The 26,688-nt window shown below is 43.9% G+C and overlaps 1 protein-coding gene across 1 annotated transcript in view; it reads left to right on the forward strand.

The window, feature by feature from the left end:
- The window catches only part of LOC146831392 (ras-related protein Rab-10-like), a 129,672-nt gene that overhangs the window by 36,787 nt on the left and 66,197 nt on the right, over window positions 1–26,688 (forward strand). Inside the window, exon 3 of the mRNA XM_085605690.1 lies at window positions 10,210–10,348. Coding sequence (XP_085461816.1) covers window positions 10,210–10,348 — 139 coding nt within the window. The remainder of the gene's footprint in view (window positions 1–10,209; window positions 10,349–26,688) is intronic.

A 26,688-nucleotide genomic window follows, 5' to 3' on the forward strand; every position in this document is an offset into this window, starting at 1 on the left:
TCAAAAATGTTATTGCATGACTTTTTTTTGTTTGACACGCCATGTTTCACCCTTGCCACTACCAATTAATCTATTTGAACCTGGGTTTGTTTCACCTGAGATCTGATCCCTAATCCTCCCAAAAAGCAAACAATCTATTAGCAGAACCTGACATGTGGAGGCATGTCCATTTGTTTGGAACTGCAAGTTCTTAAAATCATCTGTTTGAATGCGATTGTTCTAATTACATTTGTTTGAAATATGATTTGCCCCTGTGCCCAAGAGTTATGCCACAGAGGTTCAAACGAATTTTTCTCTAAAGCAGTCACAACCTTAAAATTTAAAGCATATGTACCACACAAATGACGTGTATGTTAAATGAAAATGCTTCATAGCCAACAACATGAATTTCTTTTTTCAAAACTAAAGACTACCTTTTCATATTTAAACCAGGGAATCAAACCTGTGCCCCTGCCCATAAAAATATCATCAAATCTGTGAACGTCATTGCTGTGTGCATTCACATTGTGAAAGGTTTCCCTAAATCGGTGGACATTTTTCTGGAAATAAATTGACTTCTGTGTTGCACATGGGACGCTTGTAAACCTGTGTTCTTTTGAATATAGGTGACTTTTGGACCTGACCGATTTAGGGTGGTCTTCCCCCAACTTTTTGCCTTCCTCCCTACATTTGTCTGTACTTGTGTTTGCTGACTTTAAGACTCTGTGCACTTTATCACTTCTAATCTGTGCTAAAGTGCTTGTGCTCTGTCCCCTAAACATGGTGACATTAGCTGATACCCAGTTGGCATATTCAATGTGCTTATAAGTCACTAGTAAAGTTCACTACATATCTTCTTTTAAATAAACGACATGTGACCAGGGCATGTAAATTAAGTGCTACTAGGGGGCCTGAAGCACTGATTGTACCACACACATAAGTAATCCCCTAACCATGTCTCAGGCCTGCTACTGCAGTGCCTGTGTGTGTGCAGGTTACTGGCACTTCAACCTGGCACTTAAAACTACTTGCCAAGTCTTAAACTCCCCTTTTATTACACATACATCACCCCAAGAAAGTCCCTTGGTAACACAAAGGGCTGGACGCTATGTAAGTAAAAGGCAGGACATGTACTTATGTGTTTTACATATCCTGGTAGTGAAAAACATCTAAATTAGTTTGTCACTGATTCGAGGCCTTCTCCTCTCATAATCTAGAATTTGGAGTTTCTTAGAATACCTTTAAGCTGAAATTCATGATCAGAAAGGAGTAGCTATTTTATGTTTCCTATCTTTGGAATGGCAATTATAAATCCTTGTTACTGGTAAGGTCGGATTTAACAATACTATTTTAGAAATACCGCTTTTAGAAAGAGGACATTTCTCTGCTCTTACTGCTCTGTGTGCCTTACAGCCTGTCTCAAATACATATCTGAACTAGGTGACGAATCCCTTTGTGCTTTCCTTCTAGACAGCCAGACACAGGGTGTGATTTAGCAGCCATCTGCATTCATCTGCATTCCTATGGGTCTTCCTTTGCAGATGGGAGGAAAAGGCTCTCCCTTACCCTTCAAATGGTAGTGTCCTGACCCCTTACAAAGGACTGGTAACCCCCCACTAGTAGTCTGGAGTGAGGGCTGGGATTGCAAACCACTCTTTGAAGTTTCCCTCACATCAAAGGCCCATTTGGTTGGAAGTACTTCGTCTGGCCCCATCAAATCAGACACTTCTGGACCTACACTGAATCTCTGTCAGAAGAACTGCGGTGCAGCACAGAGGACTCAACAGGACCGTATTTCTGGAAGGGCTGCATTTTTGCTTGTTCTCTGCGGCCTGCTGCTCTCTTAACTCTACTGGAAGGAGAGCTGGTCTGTGCCTTCCCACCAAAGTAATCTCTCAGGGCTTGTTAGCTTGCCACCTGTTTCTGAAGTCTCAGGGACACAAAAGACCATCTGCAGATTTGCTGGGCTGCTGGACTTTGCCTCGTGTGAGTCCAACTCTCGCCTGAGGTTCCCACTCCAAGTTCTGACCCTCAGACATGGGTTCTGTAGCTGACATTCTGCCAAATCCAATAGCAAGCAGCGCAAAGTCCCGCCGCACAGCTGACCGCTCTCAGAACCGATAGCTAGAAGACGGAAAGCCTTGCTGTGCAGACTGCACCCCAGGATCCAAGGTACTGTGTTCAGTGGGCCCAAGTGAGTCCCTGAAGCCGGCCTGTGCTCCATTACAGTCGGCTTGAACTTTGGATTTGCACCGGTCGCTTTTGACCCGAGGTTATTTTTTTAGCGCTACTTGCTTCTAAGCACTTTGTTGCGTTTGTTCTTTCAGCCTTCAGTACCTCGAAATTTGATGGATATTGATCATTTTGGACTTGGTTTATTCAGATAAGTATTCTCTATTTTTCTAAACTGTTGTGGAGACTTTTTGTGGTGTATGAACAAGTGTGAGTTAACACAAATACTTTACTAATTGCCTTCTAAGTTAAGCCTGCCTGCTCTGGGCAAAGCTACCAGGGGTGAGCACAAGATCATTTGGAATTGTGTTGTGACTTGCCCTGACTGGGATTGTGGTCCCTACTTGGACAGACTCCATACCTCTGCATACTAGAGATACAATTTATGACATTTGTGAGGGTAGGACTTGTGTTTGTGCAGTGCCATACAAAAGCTACATGTACACTACCCATCCACATCTAAGACTGTTTTGATTTTTCTTTGTTTTTTTTCCCTGCTTTGCATTTTTTATCCATTCTCGACATCATGTCGAGACTGGGTCTGCACGTGGAGCCAGGGAGTTTAAGGTGATCAAGCTGGAAACGTATACAGTGGCTCAGTTGAAAAGCTTCTGCTAGGAGGTGGAGGTACCTGCCCTAGGAGCCACCAAGGAGGTGGTGGTTCAAATGGTCCTGCGGGCCTGGGCAGAGTCCTGCTCCCAAGAAAATGATGCACTGGAGGAGCCTGAGACGGGCTCTTCTGAGGAGCTACCTGCATTGGATGATGGGGAAATCCCTGGAACTCAACCTCCTGGGAGAGCAGGAAGCAGTGTATCCTCCTTTTGCCTATTTCTAGAGGATCTGAAGGAGAGGAAGAAGGAGAGGGAATTCAAGCTGCATACGGCAAAGCTAAAAATAGAAGATAAGGAGAAAAAGGCTGAGAGGGATGCCAAACAGGCTGAGGCTGAAAGAGCCTTAGCAGAAAAGCAACTTTTGTTGGCTCACAAACTGAGCCTAAAGGAGCTGGAGATCAAGCCCAGGCAGTATGACTCCAGCAGTGATGATGGCAGCACACATACAGGACCTGATGTAGAGCAGATTTGTATACCAAAGGACTTGGGGCCTGTTGGGTGGTGGGAGATGACATTGAAAAGTGCTTTTCTGCTTATGAAGTTGTGCTAAGGATACACTGGATTCCAGAGGAGCACTTGGGGATGGTTGTGTGGAAACACATGCATACATTGGGGAGGGACACACTTCTAACTTTAGAGGTTGGGGACCAAACCAAGTACACTGCAATGAAAGCCATCTAACTTGCCGAATTTGTGCTGACTCCTGAAACATACAGTTAAGATTCACGGGCAGTCAGAAGCTGGGTAAATTTTATTGATTACTTCAGTAAGGTACTGAATGGCTGGGTGAGGGGCAGCAAAGTAAATGATTATGTTGGGTTTTATAGTTTGATCATGAGAGCACATGCCCCGTATTTGCTTTACAGAATTGTGCCACCTAGTTGACAGTAAGATGACTGACCCCAGGCAGCTTGCTGAGCAGGCAGAACTCTGGGCCAGGACTAGATTATCCAAAAAGGTATCTGGCGGGGACACCCACAAAGGTGGTCAGGGTTCCCAACAGAAAAGCCTAAAACTAAGGATTTCTCAGAACGCCCCCAAAATTATCCCTAGGAGGATAGGGCTTATCAGTCCAAGTCTGATCTAAAGAAAAAGAAGGGTTTCTTTGACCAGAAGACAGGGAGGTTTGTACCGTAATGTACTGAATGCTACAAATATGGGCACATAAAGAGCTACTCCAAATTTCCCAAGAGAGTAGAGCCCTCCACTGGTGGGTAGACTCCAAGGTTGGTGAGTTTAGCTTTTGGGGAGGGATAGACCTAGTCAGTTTTGAGGGACAGACCGAGATGACACTAGTTTCACTAGGGGATAGAGAAAAGGTGCCTAGAAGCCCCATACCTTCCAATACTTGCAAGTATAGGCAGTGGGTCACCATTAATGGGCAACTGGTGGAGGCTCTGCATGACACAGGAGCAAGTTTGACGACTGTCCAGTGTCAGCTGGTGTCAGCAGAACAGGTCCTACCAAACATATTCCGCCAAGACAAAGTCGCCGACAATCATGAGAGCCACCTACTGGTGGCTCTGGCTCCCTTTTAGTGGGGAAGGGAGGGTGATCAGGTTTTATGAAAGTAGCTGTGAGCCTTGCCTGTAGATTGTCTGTTAGGTAAAGACCTGAAGCATACTGCCTGGAGGGAGGTAGATCTCAGGTCTCACTTGGAAATGATGGGATTGCCTGTGTGGGTCTATGTGACCACAAGGTCTATGGCTGTCCTAGAAGGAAGTCAACAGCATCTGGAGCCTGGAACAATGGCCCAGGCAACTGCCAAGGGGAGGGGTAAGGGGTGCAGGAAACTGGTCCCTGAAGTCCCCACGGTGGAGGTTGACAGGGTACCGAAGGAGGAGGCCCCTGAGCCAACTGGGGAGGACATCTACCCCCAAAGTGACCTGCCTGAGCTTGCTGACTGGCAAGTTGAGGGTGGGCCAACCAGGGAAGAATTTTGCAGAGAGAGTGCTCCATTCTTGAGGGCTTGAGGCAGCAGGCCTCAGACCATGCAGTACGTGAAGCCCCTGGGGTTCACCTTATCTACTGGGAGAACAGTCTCCTTTTTAGTGAGCCTAAGCTTCCTGGTGCTGGGGCAGCCTGCGTGCTGGTTGTCCTCCGGTGTTACCGGGCCTCCCTATTCGACTGGCTCATGACATTCCCCTGGCACTATTGGAGCAAGACAAGGTCTTTGCCATACTTGTCTCCCACTTTTATTGGCTGATGACAGCCTCCGATACATTCGGTAGGTCCTGTCCCACCTGCCAGGTCAATGGGAAATCAGGGCAAAAGCACAAAGCTCCCCTGATCCCACTTCCCATCATTAACATCCCCATGTTTAGAGGGTGGGCATCCATGCCAAAACAGCCCTGGGGAACCAATTTATCCTGGTCTTGGTGGACCATGCCTCCCACACCCAAGAGGCCATCCCTCTGAGAACAGTGACTCCACACACGGTGGCCCGAGCTCTGATGGAGGTCTTTACCCGTGTGGGGTTCCCCAAGGACAAGCTCATTGACCGGTTTGGTGCTGCCAAATTCCTCAGTACCTTCAATTTGTCATCAGAGTACTGGCAGATCACCTTGACTGAGGGGGCAAAAGAGAGATCCGCCTTCTCAATCGCAGAGGAACACTACCAAATTCGGGTGATGACCTTTAAATTGAAGAATGCCCCTGGTACCTTCCAATGGTTGATCAACAGGGTCCTGGCTGGCAAGAAGGCGTTCTGCTCCGCCTACTTAAACGACATCGCTGTGTACAGTTCCATTTGGGAGGAACACATGTATCATCTCCAGAAGGTGCCTTAGGCCCTGCAACAGGCACGCCTGACTATCAAGGCAAGTAAGTTCCAGGCTGGGCAGAGGTCCGTGGTGTATTTGGGACACCTAGACGGTGGGGGCAAGGTGCAGGCCCTCCAGGCCAAGGTTGAAACCCTCATGGCCTAGGACCCACCTAAGGCCAAAACATAAGCGAGAGCCTTCCTAGACCTTACTGGCTATTACTGATGATTTCTTAAGGGATACAGCACCATTGTTGCCCCCCTAACTGAGCTGACTTCTAAAAAGCAGCCTAGGTGATCCGGACAGAGGCTTGTCAGAAAGCCTTCGATTCTCTCAAGGAACCCATGTGCGCAGACAGATACTTCAGATTATGGAATAGGGGCAGTCTTACCACAGCTGAATGAGAAGGGCCTAGAGCAACCCATTGCCTGACTTAGAAGGAGGTTACTTCCACAGGAACAGAGGTGGAGTGCCATTGAAAGGGAAGCTTTTGCTGTGGTATGGGCACGGAAGAAGCTGAGACAATACCTGTTTGGGACTCACTTCTGGGTTTAGGCAGACTACTGGCCCCTCAGATGGCTTATGCAGATGAGGGGTGAAAATCATAAACTCTTGAGGTGGTCCATCTCCCTACAGGGAATGGACTTTACGGTGGAGTATCGCCCGGGGAATGACCATGCCAATGCTTAAGGTCTTTCCCGAGAATATAAGAGACGTTATTTTGCATGCCATTACTTTGCATGCTATTACTATGTGGTTATTACTTAGCAATAACCGTTACTACGCAAGTTTTTACTTCGCATACCATTACAATGAAAGTGTTAATGTATGCGAAGTAAAAACTTACCAAGTAATAAAAATGGTATGCGGAATAACGTGTTATACTACCTTACACCTCTAAAACACTATCAATACACTAAAACACTACACTAGCCTACACTACTGAAGCACCACTACACTACCCTAAACCCTAAATCACTACTCCTGCGCGAAAATACACATTCCCCTACTCCTGTCCCTACACTCATTCACTACCCATCACAACCCCCGACACTACACTAAACCCTAAAACACTACCCTACACTACACTAACCCCACAACACTACCCTAAACCCTAAAACACTCCCCCCAGCACAACCCTGAACCTACCCCCAGTCCGTTCCCTACTCCCAAATGCTACCATTCACGACCCCATACAATACACTACACCCAAATACACTACTTTACACTACACCTACACAACCATACACACAGTTTCACTTACCTCTCTCTCCTCGTGGATCACCTTCCACTGCTCCAGCTTCCTGCATCTTCAGAGTCGTACTACTTTTTTTTAGAAACGGAAGCGCCTAAATAAACACAATGATGTGGATATCCTGCGAAGTAACGGTCATGCGCAGTAAAACCATGTGAAGTAATGGTTTCTGCGCACTAACGATGGGAAGTAAAGGCAATCCGAAGTAGTGGCCGCGTAGAAAAGGCCACCCACCCTTTCCCAATTCTTCCACCTTAGGGAAGAGGGTTTTTAAGGGGTTGGTAGCTCTCCCCACTTTCAGCTGGGGGAACACATGTTAGACATGACAGCCTTAGGGTGGTCTTCCCCCAGCTTGTTGCCCACCTCCTTCCATTTTTCTGTACTCTTTTTTTTCTGGATTTAGGACTGCACACTTTACCATTGTGAATCAGTGCTAAGGAGCTTATACTCTCTCCCCTGAACATGGTGAGATCAGCTCATACCCAGTTGGCATATTTCATTTTCTTAGAAGTCCCTCGTAAAGTGCACTACATGTGCCCAGGGCCTGTACATTTAAATGCTACCAGTGGGCCTGCAGCACTGCTTGTGCCATCCACATGTGTAGTCCCTTAACCATGTCTCAAGCCTGCTACTGCAGCAGCTGTGTGTGTGCAGGTTACTGCCACTCCGACTTACGCTAAAAACTACTTGCCAAGTCTTAAACTCCCCTTTTATTACATATGTCACCCTAAAGGAATGCCACTGTAACCCAAAGGACAGGTCGCTATTTAAGTAATTAGTTTTTCACTGCTTTGAGGCCTACTCCTCTCATAAGCTAGAATTGGGAATTCCTTAAAATATCTTAAGGCTTCAATTGCTGATCAGAAAGGAGCCGTTTTTTCATGTTTCCTATGATAAATCTTCTTTGCTGGTAAGATCAGATTTCACATGAATATTTTAGAAATGCCACTTTTAGAAAGTGGATAATTCTCTGCTCGCACTGCTCTGTGTTCCTTACAGCATGTCTCTAATACACGTCTGGGCTAGTTGACCGATCCCTTTTTGCATTCCTTCTAGACAGACACAGGAAAGGGCTGGGTGTGATTTAGCACCAATCTGAATGTATTTGCATTCCGATGGGTCTTCCTCGGCAGATGGGAGGAAGGGTGTCACCCTTACCCTTCAAAGGTTAGTGGCCTGACCTCATACAAAGGACTGATAAGCCCCCGCTGGTAGTCTGGATTGAGGGCTGGGATTAAAAGGGATGCTGGTGCACTTCACAACTACTCTTTGAAATTTCCCTCACATTAAAGGCCCATTTGAGTACAAGCACTGCGTCTCTGGCCTCATCAAATCAGACACTTCTGGACCTAAACTGAATCTCTGTCAGAAGAACTGTGGTGCTGTGTAGAGGACTTAACTGAACTGTTTTTCTGCATGTTGCCCTGCCCTGCTGCTCTCTTAACTCTGCTGGAAGGAGAGCTGGACTCTGCTTTCCCTCCAAAGTGTTCTCCAAGGGTTTGTTAGCTTGTCTACCGTTTCTGAAGTCTCAGGGACACAAAAGACTTCTTGCAGTTTTGCAGGGCTGCCAGTCTCTGCCTCCTGTGAGTCCTACCCTTGCCTGAGGTGCCTATTCCAAGTTCTGGGCCTTAGAAGTGGGTTCTGCAGCTGAGTTTCTGCCAAATCAGGCACCAAGCAGTGTGAAGCCCCGCAAAGCCTTGCCGCACAGCTGATAGCTCTCCGATAGCCGAATGATATGAACCGACGCCAGATGACGTAAAGCCTCGCCACACAGACTGCGCCCCAGGATCCAAGATACTGTGTTCAGTTTGCCCAAGTGGGTCCTTGTAGCCAGCCCATGCTCCATCACGGTCAGTCTGAACTTAGGATGTGCACTGTTCCCTCTCGACCCAAAGTGATTTTTTAGCTCTACCTGCTTCTAAGCGCTTTGTTGCATTTTTTTCTTCAACATTCAATAACTCGACTTCTACTTGATGGATTTTGATCGGTATAGCCTTGTTTCATTCCGATGCATATTCTTTATTTTTCTAAACTGTTGTGGAGTCTTTTTGTGGTGATTTACTTCGTTGTTGTAGGAGTTAATGCACAAATTTACACACATTGCCTTCTAAGTTGATCCTGCCTGCTCTGAGCCAAGCTACCAGGGGGTGAGGACAGGGTAAATTGGGATTGTGTTGTGACTTACCTGGACTGGGCTTGTGGTCCCTACATGGACAGGGTGTATACCTCTGCCAACTAGAGACCCAATTTATAACAGTGATCTTTACATACGCGAAATATTTTTTATGAATCAAGCTCAATATATTTTTTTCAGATAGGCTCACTACAGAAATTACTTTTGAGTAATTTCTCAAAGTGCTGCTGAGCAGAATCTTACCATAAAAATCATGCAGACCTCCGGAAGTTTTGACTGGATGCCATTTTTGGTGATGAGCTGTTAAACTGTTAATTCAGAGAAATGGGAAGGGCAGGGCAAAAACCACATGAAGAGCAGGGGGAAGCAACACAAAGGTGCACAAGGGTAAGGAACATGGAGGATGCGGGTAGGGGGCAGCAACACGGAGGGCTCTGGGAGAGAAGCAAATGGAGGTGGAGCAATGTTAAGGGGGGTGGTAGCAAAGGAACAAGAGAGACTGCAACATGGAATTAAAGCGCATTGCAGAGCTGCTCGAAGGGTAAAGCTGCATAAAAGTAAAAGCGCACACAAAAGCGACTCAAAGTACAAAATTGTGGAAAATTAAATTTTCATAATGTTTTGAAAAGAAATGTGCCGGGAGATGCGGGAAAACATTGAGAACCTGTGAAGAGCATGCACTCTGATAGTGCGTTTAAACAAAAAAGAAAAACACAGTTCCTGAAAATCAGACCCTTGTGAAGTAATACAAGGAGCCAGTCAGAGAGATAGTAAACAGGCTGTGCTCCACAGATGGGACAAAGACTAGATGGACTGCCTAATACAAATAAAACCATCAAATAGGAAGTAAGAAAAGAAGAGTGAGAAAAAAAGCCAACGGGCAGCGTTGGTTTCCTGGTCCAGTATAGGCATGTACCCAGTAAGTCTTTAGCAACTAGACCACTGTGCTGTCAGGCAGGCTTTGACCTAAAACAGTAGACTGGGCAGCGAGAGTCATGTAGTTTTAGTCTGTGTCCTTCCCCGAGCAGTAATCAAGAGGCTGTTACTTGGCAAATGCAAGGCAATGGTCAACACTGGGATTTCAAAAAAAGTTAAGAGGGTAAATCATGTCACGATCTCTACACAAGGAACTACGGTGGAAAGATACCCAAGTTAACTAGATTTATAAGTGAATGTACATTTTATTTAGAAGTAATAAATGCAATTTTTAATAAAGTACTGGTTTTATGATTACAGGGACACTGCAGGACAAGAACGATTTCACACGCTGAGTGTAAGCTATTTTCGTGGAGCACAAGGATTTATTCTAGTCTATGACATCACAAACCCAGATTCTTTTAAAAATATATCAACTTGGATGAAGGATATCCGTCAGGTAAGGCTTTTACGATGAACTGTATAATACAGTGTTTTTGCAAATAATCTGAAGTGTTATTTTGTTTATTTAAATATGTTGTGGCAAATTCACAAAAGCATTTATGAGTACGGTAAAGAGTTACTGCAAAAATACTCTTTAACAAACTCTTACATCCTTTTCTGAATCAGCCCCAAAATGTCAAACTCCGTGTAATCAAAAGTGCAAAGAGGGAATTATCTTTTTAGTTGTATTAATTACATATCAATGTTCACTTAATATTTCCTTTTTCTTCCCATTTTAGATGTTTTGGTGTCAATTCACAAAGGCATGTCAGAGTACCTAAAAGAATACTACAAGAGTAAATGCATTTGGGAATAGGCCCTGTTGTGTGTCTCCATGAGAAGTTTAACTAGTGAACTTGCCATGTTCCAAAATGCAAGACTTTCAGTACACCAATGAGTTAATTCTCAGAAAGAACAAAACTCATTGCTGTATTTAGGTACACCTGTGAAATAACACACTTTGATATCAACAGAGGTGTTTGCCTGTACAACCAATTCATTCAACCCCTTTAGGAAAAATCGAAATAAATTGCTTTGAATATTCTCTGGTTAGCCATTAAGTGCCTGATTCCAACTTTTGGCAGTGCGGGAGGAGGCAGCATGCCACTCCCGTGCTCCGCACGTCCGAGAGTCGCTGCTGGCTGCCCGCCAGATTACAAGTAATTTTGTGATCTGTCAGGCAGGTGGCATAGTAGTCCCACAAGGGTGCTGTTTAGAGGCTTTTTGTGAGCCTTAACCCGTTCGCGGGCCAACGGCCGTCACGAGCACTACCTCCGTAGTGCTGCGCACGTCCGTTGGCCGCACAGAATCGCACGCACCACGGCGGATTTTATGCCGCGGTTAAAGGGTTATAAAGCACCACCGCAAGACCGCCAGTGCACATTCCTGCATGGTAAGAAATACACCATGTTGTGCATTCTTCCCGTGCAGGAACTATGGGTGCAAAACTACAGGGGGGCGCAACATGTGCCCCCCTGCATGCTCTCATATGAAAAAGGGGAAAAGAGAGGGCCCTCTAGGGCCACCTTTCTTTCCTCACTGCCAGCAGTTACATGGATGAAGAACCTCCATGACACTGCTGGCGGTGAGGAAAGTCGTAATATGCTTGGCGGTGCCTCAGGGCACCTCCAAGCATATTGCAGCCCCCAGACTGCAGCGGGACCACCAGGGAACATGGTTCCCTGTCAGTTGTGGAGGTGTAATGGCAGCCGATCACCAAAATTGCTAATAGGGTGGTCGGACCATCAAACTCGTAATCGGGCTCTAAATGCTAATGTGGTGTGGAGCGCAAAAGAATCTAAGAAAGAGCCATTTTGAATCTTAATAGTCCTGAACCTTTGGGTCTAGGATACTCTATAGTATGACAATTTCAAGCATGGAGCCAGGCAGGTTTTCGCAAGGATATCTATTGTATTTTTGTTCTCAAGGTGGTAAATGTGGAGAGAGATCCTTATCTTGCTATGTGTTTTTATTCATGAGATGTGAGGCAAGTGTTTACTTGTTTGGGAGATTGAAATTCAGCATTCCCTAATATTTGTTGAATTGAAAGTAGAGTGTTTGCTTAAGAACAGTGTTATTTTATGGTGATGTGAGGTGTGTGTGACCCTGTCAAGGCTGATTCCATTTTGTAGCAGTTAAGACATGGGCACGATAAATGTATTGAACAAAGTTTAAATTGGAATTTTGCAAAACTAAATGCTAAAGAAATAAGTGCCATCTGAACAGATACAAAAACTCAGTTGCCAGCAGATATCTGGATTTTTGCATGAGAGATAATTGCCTCATCATCTCGCAGTAAAAAAAAAAAAAAGAATGTATTATCAGAATCTTTTTCAGATTTTCTTTCCATGTTTCTTTTGTTCTTGTATATGAATTGTCTCCAAGAGCACACTCTACCTTCAATTCTTGAATATATTACTTTTAATTTATTGACCACTCTCAGTCCTCTTGTTTGATATGTATGTTCTTAAATTCTTATAAACTCAAAGGTTCTTCCCTATACCACTGCTGTGTGGTGCGTTATGAATACATCTATTATAGAAATAGACAACGGACTTGGGTGGGATGGGAAAGAGGAAGGGAGTGCCGCTTTGACATAATGACAAATCTCAAAAAGATGAAGCTCAAACCATGCGTGTGTTATGTTTGTGTAATAACGGCAACACCAGCAAGATATTGAATGGAGTTTAGTGAGGTACAGAACAATGTTTTCAAAGTGTAGCTATCATATAATGTTTAGGAGCAGGTGATGATAACCAGGTAACTGCATTACAGTAATTTGTGTTTGCCGATATAAATTACCTCTGAAGAAGAGTCCTATTTGAAGTATATTGGGCTGTGACTTAATTAAATAAATGGAGGCATCTTATTCATACTTTGCATTTAAAATAAAAAAAATACATGGTGATTAATGAATTGTGGAGTATTTTTTACTCAAGGAAGAGCGCAACCTGGATCAGTTGGTAGTATTCCACCGACATTAATATTAGTATCTTTACTACTTTCCTGTAAGGAGGTTTCTCCTAGACTGGACTGCGTAGCTCCCTGTCATGTATCGTGACAAGTGTTTATTGGTATAAATGAGATGATATGATATTATTTCATTACCCTGCTAGGTTAAAGTTGTTGTCACTAATTTACCCCGTTTGTATGCAATTAAAATTCAAGAAGGTATACTCATGTATGTTGGTTTTTCCAACAAACAAGGGCATGATTTACTTATGTTTTTTAGTCTGTCATCTGTTTTCATACAATAAAATCTGCTTCTTTAGAAATTTCTAAAAAATATCAATTGCACCTATTCACTGGTAACATCTTGCAATCTGGATCCCTTTAGATCTTGCAGTCTTTATTTTTAAAATTAGTCTTATTTCGTGCAAACATGCTGGATGTTGCCATGTCTATGTCGTGCTCAACATATTTGTGCTCCTGATCGGGCTCATTTTTGTTGAGCCCAGTCACTTGTCCAATGTTTTTACATAGTTATTTGTCCCACATCTTGTTCCTTGACTGCGGGGCTCTATAGCTGGACAACAGTTTTAACATATATAACAATATGTCATACGAATTTCCACATGTAACTCACCTTTCTATGTTAAGCCTTCTCCTAGCATATTATATGCATCTGAGGTTGTCCTGGAAATCTCAACACTGAGCAACCCACAAATAACAGATGTGATACACCTTGCTCTATTTTTTTATAGTTACTTCACACCAGTAAGCAATATAGCTTCTTTGCAACTTGCATGCGCAGTGCTTGCTCACAATATATTTCTCTTGAGCTGATCCACATTTCTCTTACGTTTTTACATACCATTTTGCCAATATCGGACACTTAATTGGTACACCAGCAGCCATGACGGCCCTTGCATTAAGTGCTTGCACTGCATCTTCTTTTAGCCCTACAGACTTTCTACAGTTAATTATACTGACAAATATCCCTATATAGTAGGCCCCATCCGAATGCATAATTCATTGTCCTGATGATGACATGCAGATGATTGCTAATTATGTAAAACATCCGCACCTCCAAAAAAGTATGAATGCATTTCATGATAATTTCTGGGAAATCCTTTGTATTTTTTCCATTAAAAAATCTTTCTGCACGAGTTGCTCATTTGCATATTATTTTTTTACCTAAACATGCGATTATTAAATATACTTTTAGTGGTGATTTGATGTCTCCAATTCAAATGTATTTATTTTATCTCATTGAATTTAAAAAGTCTGAATTTAGACTTTGAGTTCTCCTTGAAATAATTTTTTCCCACCTCATTGAATTTTTGAGTAAAAACTAGTCTTATGCTTTTTTGAAGGTATAACACGTGTAAACAAGAACTGGCATTAACAACAGATCTCAATTTTCAGGCATGGGCTGTTGTCGGTGTCATTGCCATACATATCAGATAATACTGCAGCTATTGGTTGGTGTGGTATTATCTGTGGCATGTAGTGGAACCAAGACTACAAATTCCAAAATACATTTGGCTGTCAAATGAAAAGCTAAGATTACTTCATATCTAAAGGTTCTTTTCTCTTCATAATAATTAGACACTTTTCCGCTGATGTGATAATATGGATAGGTGAAAAATTCAGCTTTTTCTCATGGACTTATTGGCAATCCTCACAGTTAGTTATTTTTTGCGGTTGAATAGGTGTCTCTTTTCTGACACCTAATTCCGGCAACCCATGTACAAAGATTCAATGCCAGTTTGTCATCTAATTTTGCTATGTAGTATTGCAAATGAACACTCTGTTTTTATTTTTCTATGAAAAAAATTAAACAATCATTCCTTTCAAGCAAACTGTTTACTGTGAACTCAGTAATATGTACTAATCATATCATTTTTCTTTGGGAAATGAGGTCAAAATAATTAGCAAAATAGAAACAAGAGCATCAAACCGGGGTGCTTTAGTTCTATTAAACAGAACAAAATAAGTGCTGTTGATTCTTCACTTGAAGAACTACACATTGCCTGTGTCACACAGGTTGAGAAGAATGTCCTGTTGCATAGAAGCACTGTAGTCTGAACTATGGCCATGTGCTGTGTTGTTGTGGCACTGTCTGTACTATAAAAACAGTCTTTAGCACAATCGACTTCTAGAACTACAGAACATAGTACGGTATGACAGCCTTCTCTACCTGTTTCTATTGGCTGCACCTCCAAACTACATTGGATTGACCACCACTGCATCCACTTCTCTTTCACCAAACCTACCAAACACCTCTGCGCCTACCACTACTCACGCAGAAGCTGGAGCAAGGTCTCCGAAGATCAACATGCCAACTCTCTCCGCAAAACCCCACCACCGACCACCATGGATACAAATGCCTCAGCACACAACCTCCATCTATGGATCTCCGACTGTGCTTGCACACTGGCTCCCCTCAAGAAACCCTCCGGCAAGCAGCCTTCCAAGAAACCCAGCTGGTTCTCCCCCACCTTCCAAGAGTCCAGGCGCACCTGCAGATGACTCAAGAGAAAATTGAGGAGCAGCAAGACCTCACGAAGCCTTCAAATCGCCGTCACCACACACCACCACTACCACAAAGAAAGCTGCCATACAGGAATGTATCAACGCTAACACACATAACCGCAAATAACTCTTCACCGTGATCAAAGAATTTGCCAAACCTAGCATGGATGCCACAGACATTCCCCCTCCCAAGACCTCTGTGACAACCTTGCCACCTTCTTCCACCCCAAGATCATAGATATCTATGACAGCTTCGCAACCCAGGACCCCCCCCACAACCACCACACCAAAATGCTTCAGATCCCAGCTGACCCTGTTTACCTGGATCTCCCTCACCACTGACGACACCCTAAGGATCATGAAAACCATCCACTCTGGAGCCCCCACTAACCCTTGCCCCCCACAACATTTTCAATCGGGCTGCCACCACCATTGCCCCTGAACTCTGCTGCATAATCAACTGCTCAATCGACCATGCCACCTTTCCTGAATACTGAAAACACGCAGAGATCAACCTCCTACTGAAAAATCCCTCTGCCGACCCGACGGACAGTAAGAATTACAGACTCATCTCTTTGCTCCTCTTCCCAGCCAAAGTCATTGAGAAGGCCATCAACGCCCAACTCACTGAATTCATCGAAACAAACCACACCCTGAACCCCTCTCAATCAGGCTTCAGAAGCAACCACAGCACCAAGACTGCACTCCTCACTGCAACAGACAACATCCGCACTCTCCTCGACTGAGGCGAAACCGAAGCCCTCAGCCTCCTGGACCTCTCTACCACCTTCCACAGTGTATTCCCACCACTCCCTCTACACAAGACTTGACAATGCCAAATCCACGGCAAAGCCTTAGAAGGATCGTCTCCTTCCTCACAGGCTGAACCAGGGGAATCAAACTCCCACCGTTTTCCTCAGAATCTATAAAGATCAGCTGCAGAATTCCACAGCGCTCCTCTCTGAGTCCCACCCTTTTCAACATCTACATGGCCCAACTTGCAGCCAATGTCAGAAACCATGGACTCAAAATCGTCTTCGACGCCTACGAGAGTGTGCTCCAGGAGAGCAAGACCACTGTACCCATCTCTCCTGCCCCTGCTGAACTACAATGGAATAAATGCAGTTAACTTCAGGCCTAAAACTATGAGTCGAATGAGGGACTGATGAGGCAGACAGAAGTTTGGCATATGAACTTGAGCTTTTAGTGAGTAAAATGTTGGAGGTCAAAGTGAACTCCTCTATTGTGCGCTTCTATGCCTTGGTAGTGTTCTTGCTGAACTGCACCTGGGCTTAATCAGTGCCTTGCCCTGTGTTACCCATCAGGAATTCTAGACTCTGGAGGATCTCATTAGCAGGGTTAGGGTACCAAAGGGTGTAGTGCCTCAAGGAACTCCCTAAGCAGGATTACAACCCTGTGTCTGAATCCCCTTACTGCACTGTGTAGTATTATGTTGTGCTGTTGGATTAGAGTACTTTGTTTTAAGCCAAAAGATAAACACTTGGCTGAACAATGTTATTGTCTGTATTGGTGGACTGTTGAATTTTGAGATTTTGCTTCTCTACTCACCCTCACTGCCCTGAGAGTAGAGCATGGGACGGGTGTTCTTGGCCTAGGTTGCAGAGGAGTAGCAGGGGATACTCCAAAGCAACAGTGATAAACCACCTTAACCACTAGAGTTATGGCCCGGAAGCCCCTGTCTGCCATGTAACCTCCCCCCTCCCCCCAAACGGGGTGTGGCATCTATTATTCACTGTCAAGAAAGATGGAGTTGGCCAATGTGGGTTCCTAAGAGCCGGATGAAATCGGTGTGCACATGCAAAAGTAACCAGCAGAGAGGATCACTGACATGGAAAAGGTAAACTTTCAACTGAATACCTTCAAATAGAAGAAAAACAAGCCAAGGATATTGGTAGCCATGGGTGAGCTACCAACAAAAACAGCTTTTATTGATGGAAAGCAGCAGCCTCCCCAGAAATGTGGCACTCTTGCATCGGCTGCAGCTGGTAGGTGAAGGGTGTGTTCTCAAGTTCCTATAACAAAGCCTTACAAAAAAGGAGGCCAATTTTACTGCATGTCAAGTTACACAACTACTAACCAATGAACTGCTGACAAGCAATAAATACAAAGATCGCTAATCCAGATCTCTTCTATGCATATGTTGTTTGTTAAACACAAGCTCTGCCTGAGAGCCAGGGCGGTCTCTTTCAACTGATCTCACGTATTCAAGCTTGTGCTGTCGGGGCCCGCTCACAATGTTCAACCTTCATTTTAAGGCATAAGATACTACACATGTTTGGTATTAGTACATTTATCAGGCCACGGAGCACTGGGCATACTGTCCTGCAGTAATGTAGGAAGGCCACGGTCTTAATTAAAGTGGCCCATTCATTCAGATGGGCCCAGTAAGGGAGTTACTTGAAAACTGCTCAAATCCCATTGTGAAGCACTCTCGGAAAACGTTTTGGAATCAGCTCTCAAATGCAGATTTTCACGTGTTTAACCCCAAAGAGTAGTAATCTCTATCATTTCTCCACATCAGACTTACAATTTTAGTACAGAGAAATAAATGGGGTTATTCTGGGGAACTCGTAATCCAGGCCTGAGTGAAGCTGGCCCTCATAGCTCATATTCCACAGAGACGTTAGAGGTACAGAGCGGCCTTGAACCATAAAGATATTTTTAGTGACCAGGACTGCAATTCAGGATCAAATCAATGGATGACTGCTCCCCCCGTGGGAGGAGACAGGAGACAGCGTAAGTGTAGCTCCAGAGGTGCTGGCGGATATGCCACACCCATTTCCTACGCAAAAAAAATGTAACACTTCAGCAAAGTATAACTTAAGTGGCCACATTTCAAGACAAATAGCAAAAGACATTTTGCATCCCCTAGTTCCACACCAAAGGCAAAGCAATAAGTAAATAAAGATAGAGTAACTAAGAATGAACATTTCTGTGACAGATAAAATTCAGTAGGCAGAGTAACAAATGGCGGATTCTATGCTTTGTGAAAGAGAGGACCGAAACATGCACTAGAAAAAGTTCATAAAAAGTTAAAAGCCCAAGGGGTCACACGGCTTGCTATGGAGTCCAAGACAGCGATGTGGACAGGCAGAATGATTTCATATTTGTCGTAGAGATGCACTTACCACACGATCCTGTAAGACCTGTCAGGCGCAAGAACCATGCATGTAAAACCTTTCAAGTGCCCTATGTCTTCATAGTTCAGCCAGTCCTGCATTTTCAACCAAAAACACAAATCATGCTAGGAGATGTTAGACCCACACTCAGATGGGGAAAAGTGAATCTACAAGACTCAACATCCTCAGTCCTGATGGCTTGAAATTCAGGACATAGGTCCATTTGTGAGTTACCAGATGGACTACAAAGTATTCCAGTTCAAACAGAAAGTTGTTTACCCGGAATATAAAATCAAGGAATTCTGCTTTTGATGTTTTCCACGATTCTGCCCAAAGTTGGAGCTAAAAACCTTGTGAGTTTTGTGCAACAGATCTATGCAGTAATTGTAATCCTGACATGGCTGTTAGGCAATAAGAAGCAGCTGCTTCCTGGACACAGCCAGCTGCTTTGAAGTGCAAAAGCAGGGCCTTCACTGAACATAAAGCAGCAAACGTTCAAAATGAATGCTTTATTGTTGCGGCTGGAGAAAAGCCCTTGGTCAAAAGACGTGGCTGTGTCTCTTCGTGTAACCGAATGTGCAGCAGAATCAAGGGGAAAGAGAGTCAAGTAGAAGAGAAAGGGCTGCACTGGCTGAATAAACACCCATGAGCCCTCACGGTACCTTGTGTGGTAGAGGAGGTTGAACTCCATTGCAAGCAATACAAGGCCACTTCAAATGGAAGCAGGACTGAGCCGACACTACTGAAGAAGGCAGGGCAGTCTGGGCCCTCTTACTGTTACATTCTGCCTCACAGGGAAAGGTGTGCCCCTCCCCTACAAGCAATGACATTGCAACATTGCCATGGGCCCCAACAGACGTGAAAAATAATATTCCCCTTATTGTTAGACATATCAGCCATAGTGTGGTCTTCTCCCAAACCTTTTGCCTTACTCCTGTTTTTGCTGAAATCATTTTTGTTGTCCTTGGGACTCTGCACATTTACCACTGCTACCCAGTGCTAAAATGCTTGTGCTCTCTCTTTAAACAAGGTAAAATTGGCTTACACTCAATTTTGGCACATTTAATTTGCTTGTGAGACCAATTTAAAGTGATACTGTTAATTAAATGCTGCCAGTGGGTCTGCAGCACTCATTGTGTCTTTCACTTAAGTAGCCCTTTCAAACATGTCTCAGACCTGCCATTGCAGCCTGTATGTGCAGTTTTAAACTGCCATTTCGACCTGGAAAATAAACCTTTTGCCAGGCCTACACCTTCTTTTTTAATGCATACAAGTCACCCCAACGGTAGGCCCTCAATAACACATTGGGCAGTGTGCGGTGCGGGTGGCCTGAGGGTTCCTTGCTTTGGAGGGGGCCCCCCTCAGCCCTTTAACCATGCCATTTCATGCCTGCCAGAATGTATGCAATGGCATGGAATAAGAAACATAAATGCTTGGTAAAGCTACTCTGCTTCCTCAAGCAGAAAAAACAGAAAAGCAACACTATTAATTTAATATCCCTAGCAGATCGAGGCCCAGCAAAAGGTACCCCAGGTGTCTATGGCAGGGTCGTAATGCAGGCCACTGCGACATAGGAAGGCCCCAAATATTCAGGGGCCCAATTTTGAGCCCAAATCCAGTGAATACCTGTTCAATCTGGGGGATGCAGGCGACCCTCATCACATTCTGCAGAGGGGCCCATTATTTTGCTTTACGCCATTGGTGCACTGTTTTTAAAAAGTTGGACATATACTTTTAATTCTTACATTTCCAGGTAGTGAAAACTCTGAAATTTGTGTTGCACTGTTGGAAGACCTCCCTCTCCTATAGAATAACATTGGGTTACTTGATTACATTTAATAAGTAATAACTTTCAATTGAGAGAAGGTGGGAATGTCTAGTTTAGTCTCTAAAGAATTTGAATTTAAAACCCTCTTTAATGGTAAAGTTGGATTTTAAGTCACAGTCTTGAAAATGCCACTTTGAGAAACGTGCCATTTTCTTGCCCTAGCCATTTGGTGCCTGCAGCCTGTACCTTGGCACCTGACTAGGTCTAACTTGCAGTTGGCCTTTGTGTATTACTCCCAGACAGTGAGACAAAGCGGGAATAGGTATTGGTAGGATGGTCCAGCTCCGACTTGATAGCAGGGCGGAGCTGTCACCTACCACACTTGAACATCACAAAGCTTCTGCCTCCGCACACTCACAAAGGGTTTCACACTAGTCTTTGCACCCCCAGACAAGCTGGGGCCAGGACAGGGAGGCTGGAAACTCCAGATTATACACCTCTGTAGGGGAGGACTCCAGAAGCTTCTCCCACTTCAAAGTGGGCACCAGGTATAAATAGTGGACCCTCAGAGCCAACTGTTGAGATGACTTCTGGACGTGTGGACTCAGTCATTAAGTCTGCCCTGATGACCTGCTTGCTGTCTATGGACTACTTTGCTGCCCAAGGCTTGCTGTTGCTGCACCAGGAATCTCCTGCTGCTGTGAGCTGTCCTGCTGAATTCCGCCTGCCTATGCGGACTCCTGAAAATCTCCAAGGGTCAGTTGGCTGGCCCACTGTTCAATAGAATTGCAAGATTATCCTCAGGATGAAAACATAAACCACCCAACGTTTGTTATACATACACACAACATTCAAAGAGACACCACCTCCAAGTACCACAGAAGTTAAGGAAAATATATGTGGCTTTAATCCTCTTGAATAAAAATTATTTCACATTTATATTCTATATCTGAGAACATTTTTATGTTAAAACCACATGTACATTACAAAAAATAACGATAGTGCAAAAATAAGACAATAAAAACTGTAACACAAGGGAAAGCATTTAAGACACAATAATTAATCTATTAAAAAACCGACAAATCTGCTTATTGTATCAACAGAGGTCCAAGACCGTATTCTTTTCCATATAAAGACTCCCTTTGTACTGCAGATTCTGCTTTAGATTCAATGCATTTCGGTGGACACTCTTGTTAATAGCCACCTTCTTCAGGAATATACACATTTGTCTCCTATATAATTTCATATAACATACAATGGTGATGTTTTAGGGCTATCAAGCTCTACAGATCCTCCCCAAATAAAGGGCAATGTCTGGAAAACGTCTTAATTTTCTTTCTTAATTTATTGAATAGGAAAGACCTTCTATCCTCAACTATGATAGCAATCAAAATAATCCACTGCATTCTATAATGGGGCAATTGCTCTAATAATTAACATGACCTTCACTGGACCCAGGTCCGAGTGCTAGATTCATCCTACACAGGAGTCCCTCTGATCGACTATCGTCATACTTATGGACCAAAGCCAAATACTTGTTGTCTTACAAATATTAGTGATACCTATCTCTTCTTAATGGCCACTTGACAGTAGCCTCTGTGGGCTCACTTCCTTCTTTGTCAAGATAAAAACCCTCAAGCTACAGGGACATAGAAGGCTTCTTCAACGTCATTGCATCTCAATAAAGTGTTACGTAGTCTGCCATCGACTGTGAGCCAGTGCGATGCAGCTCATCCTTGACACCAACGCATCTCAGTACAAGTACTTGCTAGCCCCAGCGACTTCTTCGAAGCTGACACAGACCGATGCTGGCACTGGCCGCATGACTCATCTTGTCCCCTGCACCGATACAGCACAAGCCTCTGCAAGCCCCACTGGCTTTTTCAACAATGCAGGACCTCGTATTGCAGCTATTCATCGACGGTTCCTTAACGCCGGCCCGCACAGCTCAGTGCAAGAACTATAACTTTTGATGCCCAGGCCCACAAGGTACTTTTCAGTGGACTGACCCCAGTCCTGTATCCATCCTATGCTCCAGCTCAATTAACCAGAACATGTGACTTGGACCAGCTCCCCCGAGACCAGATGACGCAGTTGGCGCTTTTTGGTTCTTGGCGCTTGATTTTCACAAGACCTTTAAAATTGCATATATTCAGGTCTACTGATTGGAATTTTGTTGTTTTGGTGTCAAATATTTTTCTTGTGTTGTATTTTTACTTTAGTACTGTTTGTGAGCTGCATAAATACTTTACACATTGCCTCTAAGTTAAGCCTGACTGCTTTTGTGCCAAGCTACCAGATAGTTCAGCATAGCTTAATTTGGAGTTTGCTTGTGTTCACCCTGACAAGAATTGTGGTTGCTGCTTGAGTAGGGTGTTAAAAACCAGTAACCCAATTTCTCATACCTATTCTTTTCAGTTGATGTTGGACTTGGCCCTCTCTGCAGGGTAACTCTCAAACGTTATGCTTTTGCTATTTCTATTTTTGCTGGATTGGTTTTTGTTGGCCTTAGGACTCTATGCACCGTTAACCAGTGTTAAAGTGCTTGTGCTCTCTCCCTAAAACATGGTAAAACTGCCTTAAACCTGATTGCCATATTTAATTTACTTATAAGTCCCTAGTAAAGTGGTATACCATATACCCAGGGTCTGTAAAGTAAATGCTACAAATGGACCTGCAGCACTCATTGTGCCACCCACGTAAGTTGCCCCTTAAAACATGTCCCAGGCCTGCAGCTGCAGCCTGAATGCAATTTTAAACTGCCAGTTCGACTTGGCTATTTAACCCCTTTGCCAAGGCTTAAACTCACCTTTTATTACATATGTCACCCCTAGGGTAGGCCCTAGGTAGCCCATAGGGCAGGGTGCACTGGAATTAAAAGGTTGGAGATGCACTTTGTTTTACATGTCCTAGTAGTGAAAAAGTCTTAAATTCGTTTTTCAATGCTGTGAGGCTTACCTGTCCCATAGGATAACATTGGGGTGCCTTATTACATTTAATAAGAGGTAACTTTTAATTGGGAACAGGTAAGCATTTCATGTTTGGTTTCTATGAAATTGCAATTAAAAATCCTCTTTAATGGTAAAGTTGAATTTGAAATTACAATTTTAAAAGTGCCACTTTTAGAAAGTTGGCACTTTCCTGCCCTTGCCATTTGGTCCCTGCCACCTGTCCTAGGTCACATGACTGGGTAAAGTTGGCAGTTATACTTTGTGAATTCCTCCCAGACTGCCACACGATATAGGAATTAGGTGTGCCTGGATGGGCCATCAACTGGCAGGATGAGGGGACCAGAGCTGAGCACAGCCCCACTTGTAAATGAATAGGCTGTGCTCTGTCTACACACAAAGGACTTGCCACACCTGCATTATTCATGCAGCCAGTTCGGAGCCAGGGCAGAGGAGTCAGGAAACTTCAAGCACTTCAAAGGAAATTCTCTAGAAACTTCTGCTGCACAGAACACTTTCTTCAAAAACGTTTCTAAGCTGGAAGGTTAGCGCCGACCAAGCCCAATCCACATCTTGTATCCCCAATGCAGTCGGCCATGCTTATGAACTTTGAACCGGGCTCGTGCAACAAGATGACCCCTGTTGGAGCTTTGATCTTTTAGGTTCTGGGTTTTACCTTAAAGTTTAAAAATTCATAACTCAGATTCTACAGATTAGATTTTTGATATTTTGGTGCCAAATAATGTATTAATTTTTACACTTTTTTTTTTTTAATTGGTGCGGGATTTTTTTTGTGTTGTGTTTCCACTTCGTTACTGCTTGTGTGCTACATAAATACATTACACATTGCCTTTAAGTTAACCCTGCCTGCTTTTGTGCCCAGCTACCTAAGGGTTAAACACTGGTTAATTTAGTGACTTTTGTGATTCACCATGACAGGGACTGTGGCTGCTGCTTAAACAGGGGTCAGCCCCCTTCAACCAACAACTCAGTTTCACCCATATGCCCGTCTTGCCCTCCACTGAGTTCTGTTTGACTGTCTCTCCATTACTCACCTGCTTTCCTTTCTACTTTGAACACCAGGAGATCAGCCTGCTTAGGCTGCCATCTGATTCTATAACACTGAGCCCATGAGGATCCTGATAGTTTGTTTTCAGTGGTGGCATCTGCAAGCTCTAAAGTCTGTTTTTTTATTTCATTTAAATTATTTGTAACCACTGAAACAACTTTCCAGGGTCCAGCTCCCATTACAATGTGCATTATAAAGATTACAAATAAATGTATGATATATGTATAAAAAAAATTCAAAATGCACCTATTCAGCCCTTCAAATGGATGGCAAAACACCTTATATGGGTAAGTCTCAGAACATATTAGCTTAGCTCACACAATTTCAAAATTAGAACCGTCAATCTGAGAATAACTGAAATTTCAAGGTTCAGATTGGCACAACAGAAGTAAGCATGCAGTACATGCACACACTGTGCTCTCATTTTCTATTTGTTAGCTTTTAAATAAACACCAACAACGTTTTCTCTGGTCACGTTGATTTCAAATAGGATTTTTTTTGTTTTTTTACAGTAAGGGTCTATTATGAGTTGAATGGTATTGACATGTGGTAAACCTGCATGCAAAATTTACATTACCGTAAGGTAACACCATACCAGTACCATGCAATTATAAGTTGACCCCCATTGAATGATGAATTACCTTATGGAACCACCTTCTGAGAGCAAATGGTGGATGTATGTATTAAACTCCATGTAACTAGAAATTATGTGTGGATTTACAACGGGTAAATCCACACATAATTCCTAGTTACTTGGAGTTCAATGCATACATGCACCGTCTGCTCTCAGAAGGTGGTTAATGTATGTAGGATTTTATGTGGGTTGAGGTTGGAGTGAAGGGGAGTGGGGAGTAGGGAGTAGGGGTGGGAGTGAACAGAAAAGGTCGAGCAGACAGAAGCATTGAATGCTCCCTCCTTCCAGGAAAAACGCATTGCAATGAGGCTTGGCTGCTGCTCCAGCCAAGGCCTTATGCAATTTTACCGTTCAGAATTACCACCTAGTAAAATGTAGTCTGCTGTTCCAACGTCCCAGACCACCAACCGTGCTCAGTAAAGAAACTGGCACATAATGGGTGGTAGGTTGAGAATGTTAGGGGGGAGAGCTCAATGTCACCTCAAGGTTTCGTTACACCCTGCTTATATTCAGAAACCTGCATCTAGCTGGAAGAGCCAGTAAAGAGACCCTGGTGCACAAGAATCAAAAGGTAACCATCCAAGTCTAATGGCAGGCCATCAGTTCCAAAGGGTGTGAACGCCAGAGAAGAAGGTAGAAACTGACCCAGGTCGGGATAGTGTTTGGAGTTTAAATCCAGTATGCCGGGGCTGAATATTTCTATTCTCTCAAACGGAGTTGGCCAGTGTGTTTCCTAATGGGTCAAAGACCACAAGGTTTGAAGATATTTAATATTAAGTCCAGATTTGAAGTAGGCTTTTAAAAATGGAAACTGGGAAAAAATGTTATGAGAATACTGATGTCCTCATTACGAGTCTGCATAAACAGAAGGAAAAAAAACACACACAACCCATATCAGATGTTAAGGAGAAATGCACGGTTACACAAATGCTACATGCAAGACACTTTAACAACTAATTACAGGCGTATCATTTTAGTGTTTAAAAAACCACTAGTGTGGCAGAGCTGTATCCCCAGGACGATTTTGCCCGGCTATAAGTTGCTTATCGTGCCTGTACCTGAAATGTCACAGTGCAGGAACAGACACCAGGCCTGGTTTTACCTAGTGAGGAACCACACACGATAAAATGGCTGCCAGAGCTGGGCAGGGGCTGGGGGTATTCACACTGCCCATGTGCATTTAACTCCCTCCAACGTCCTAGATGGCGCTCAGTTCTCCTTGCAGCATCACAGGACCATGCCCTGCCTGCGGATGCCCTCCCTACCACCACCCTTGACCCGCATTGGCCTATTACTTCCATTAACACCTGCTTACCGCAGAGAGTACATTGCAGCAGAAAAGTACCCAGAACTGGGTGAAGAATAGGGATTCATATCTGGATAGTGACTGCGAAATACCGAGTCCAGGTTATACTGCGTCCCATGCCTGGCACTATGTGTGTTTGGGCCGAGAGACCTGTCGAAATAGGTAACTCTGTCCCTTGCATCTCCCTGTTCTAGTTCCCAGCATCTCGTAATAAGGTCCTGAGTATCCTAATGATGTTTGACACTGTTCAACAATATCTATAGGCAAAGCAAAGGGATTTTCTTTTCCTGCTGGAAGATATATTTACTGTTTAATTCCTTCTGCTCCACTTCCTGCCTCGTCTGTTCTCCCCTTGGGTGTATCTCTTGTTCTGGGTGGAATGCTTGGGCTGAGATATGAACATTGTTTGTCTTTTCGTTTTTTTAATGCACGCTGGCTTCAGTTGATTGTTTTA

Source organism: Triturus cristatus, chromosome 5_1, assembly GCF_964204655.1.
Source record: "Triturus cristatus chromosome 5_1, aTriCri1.1, whole genome shotgun sequence".
Classification (NCBI taxonomy): Eukaryota; Metazoa; Chordata; class Amphibia; order Caudata; family Salamandridae; genus Triturus; species Triturus cristatus.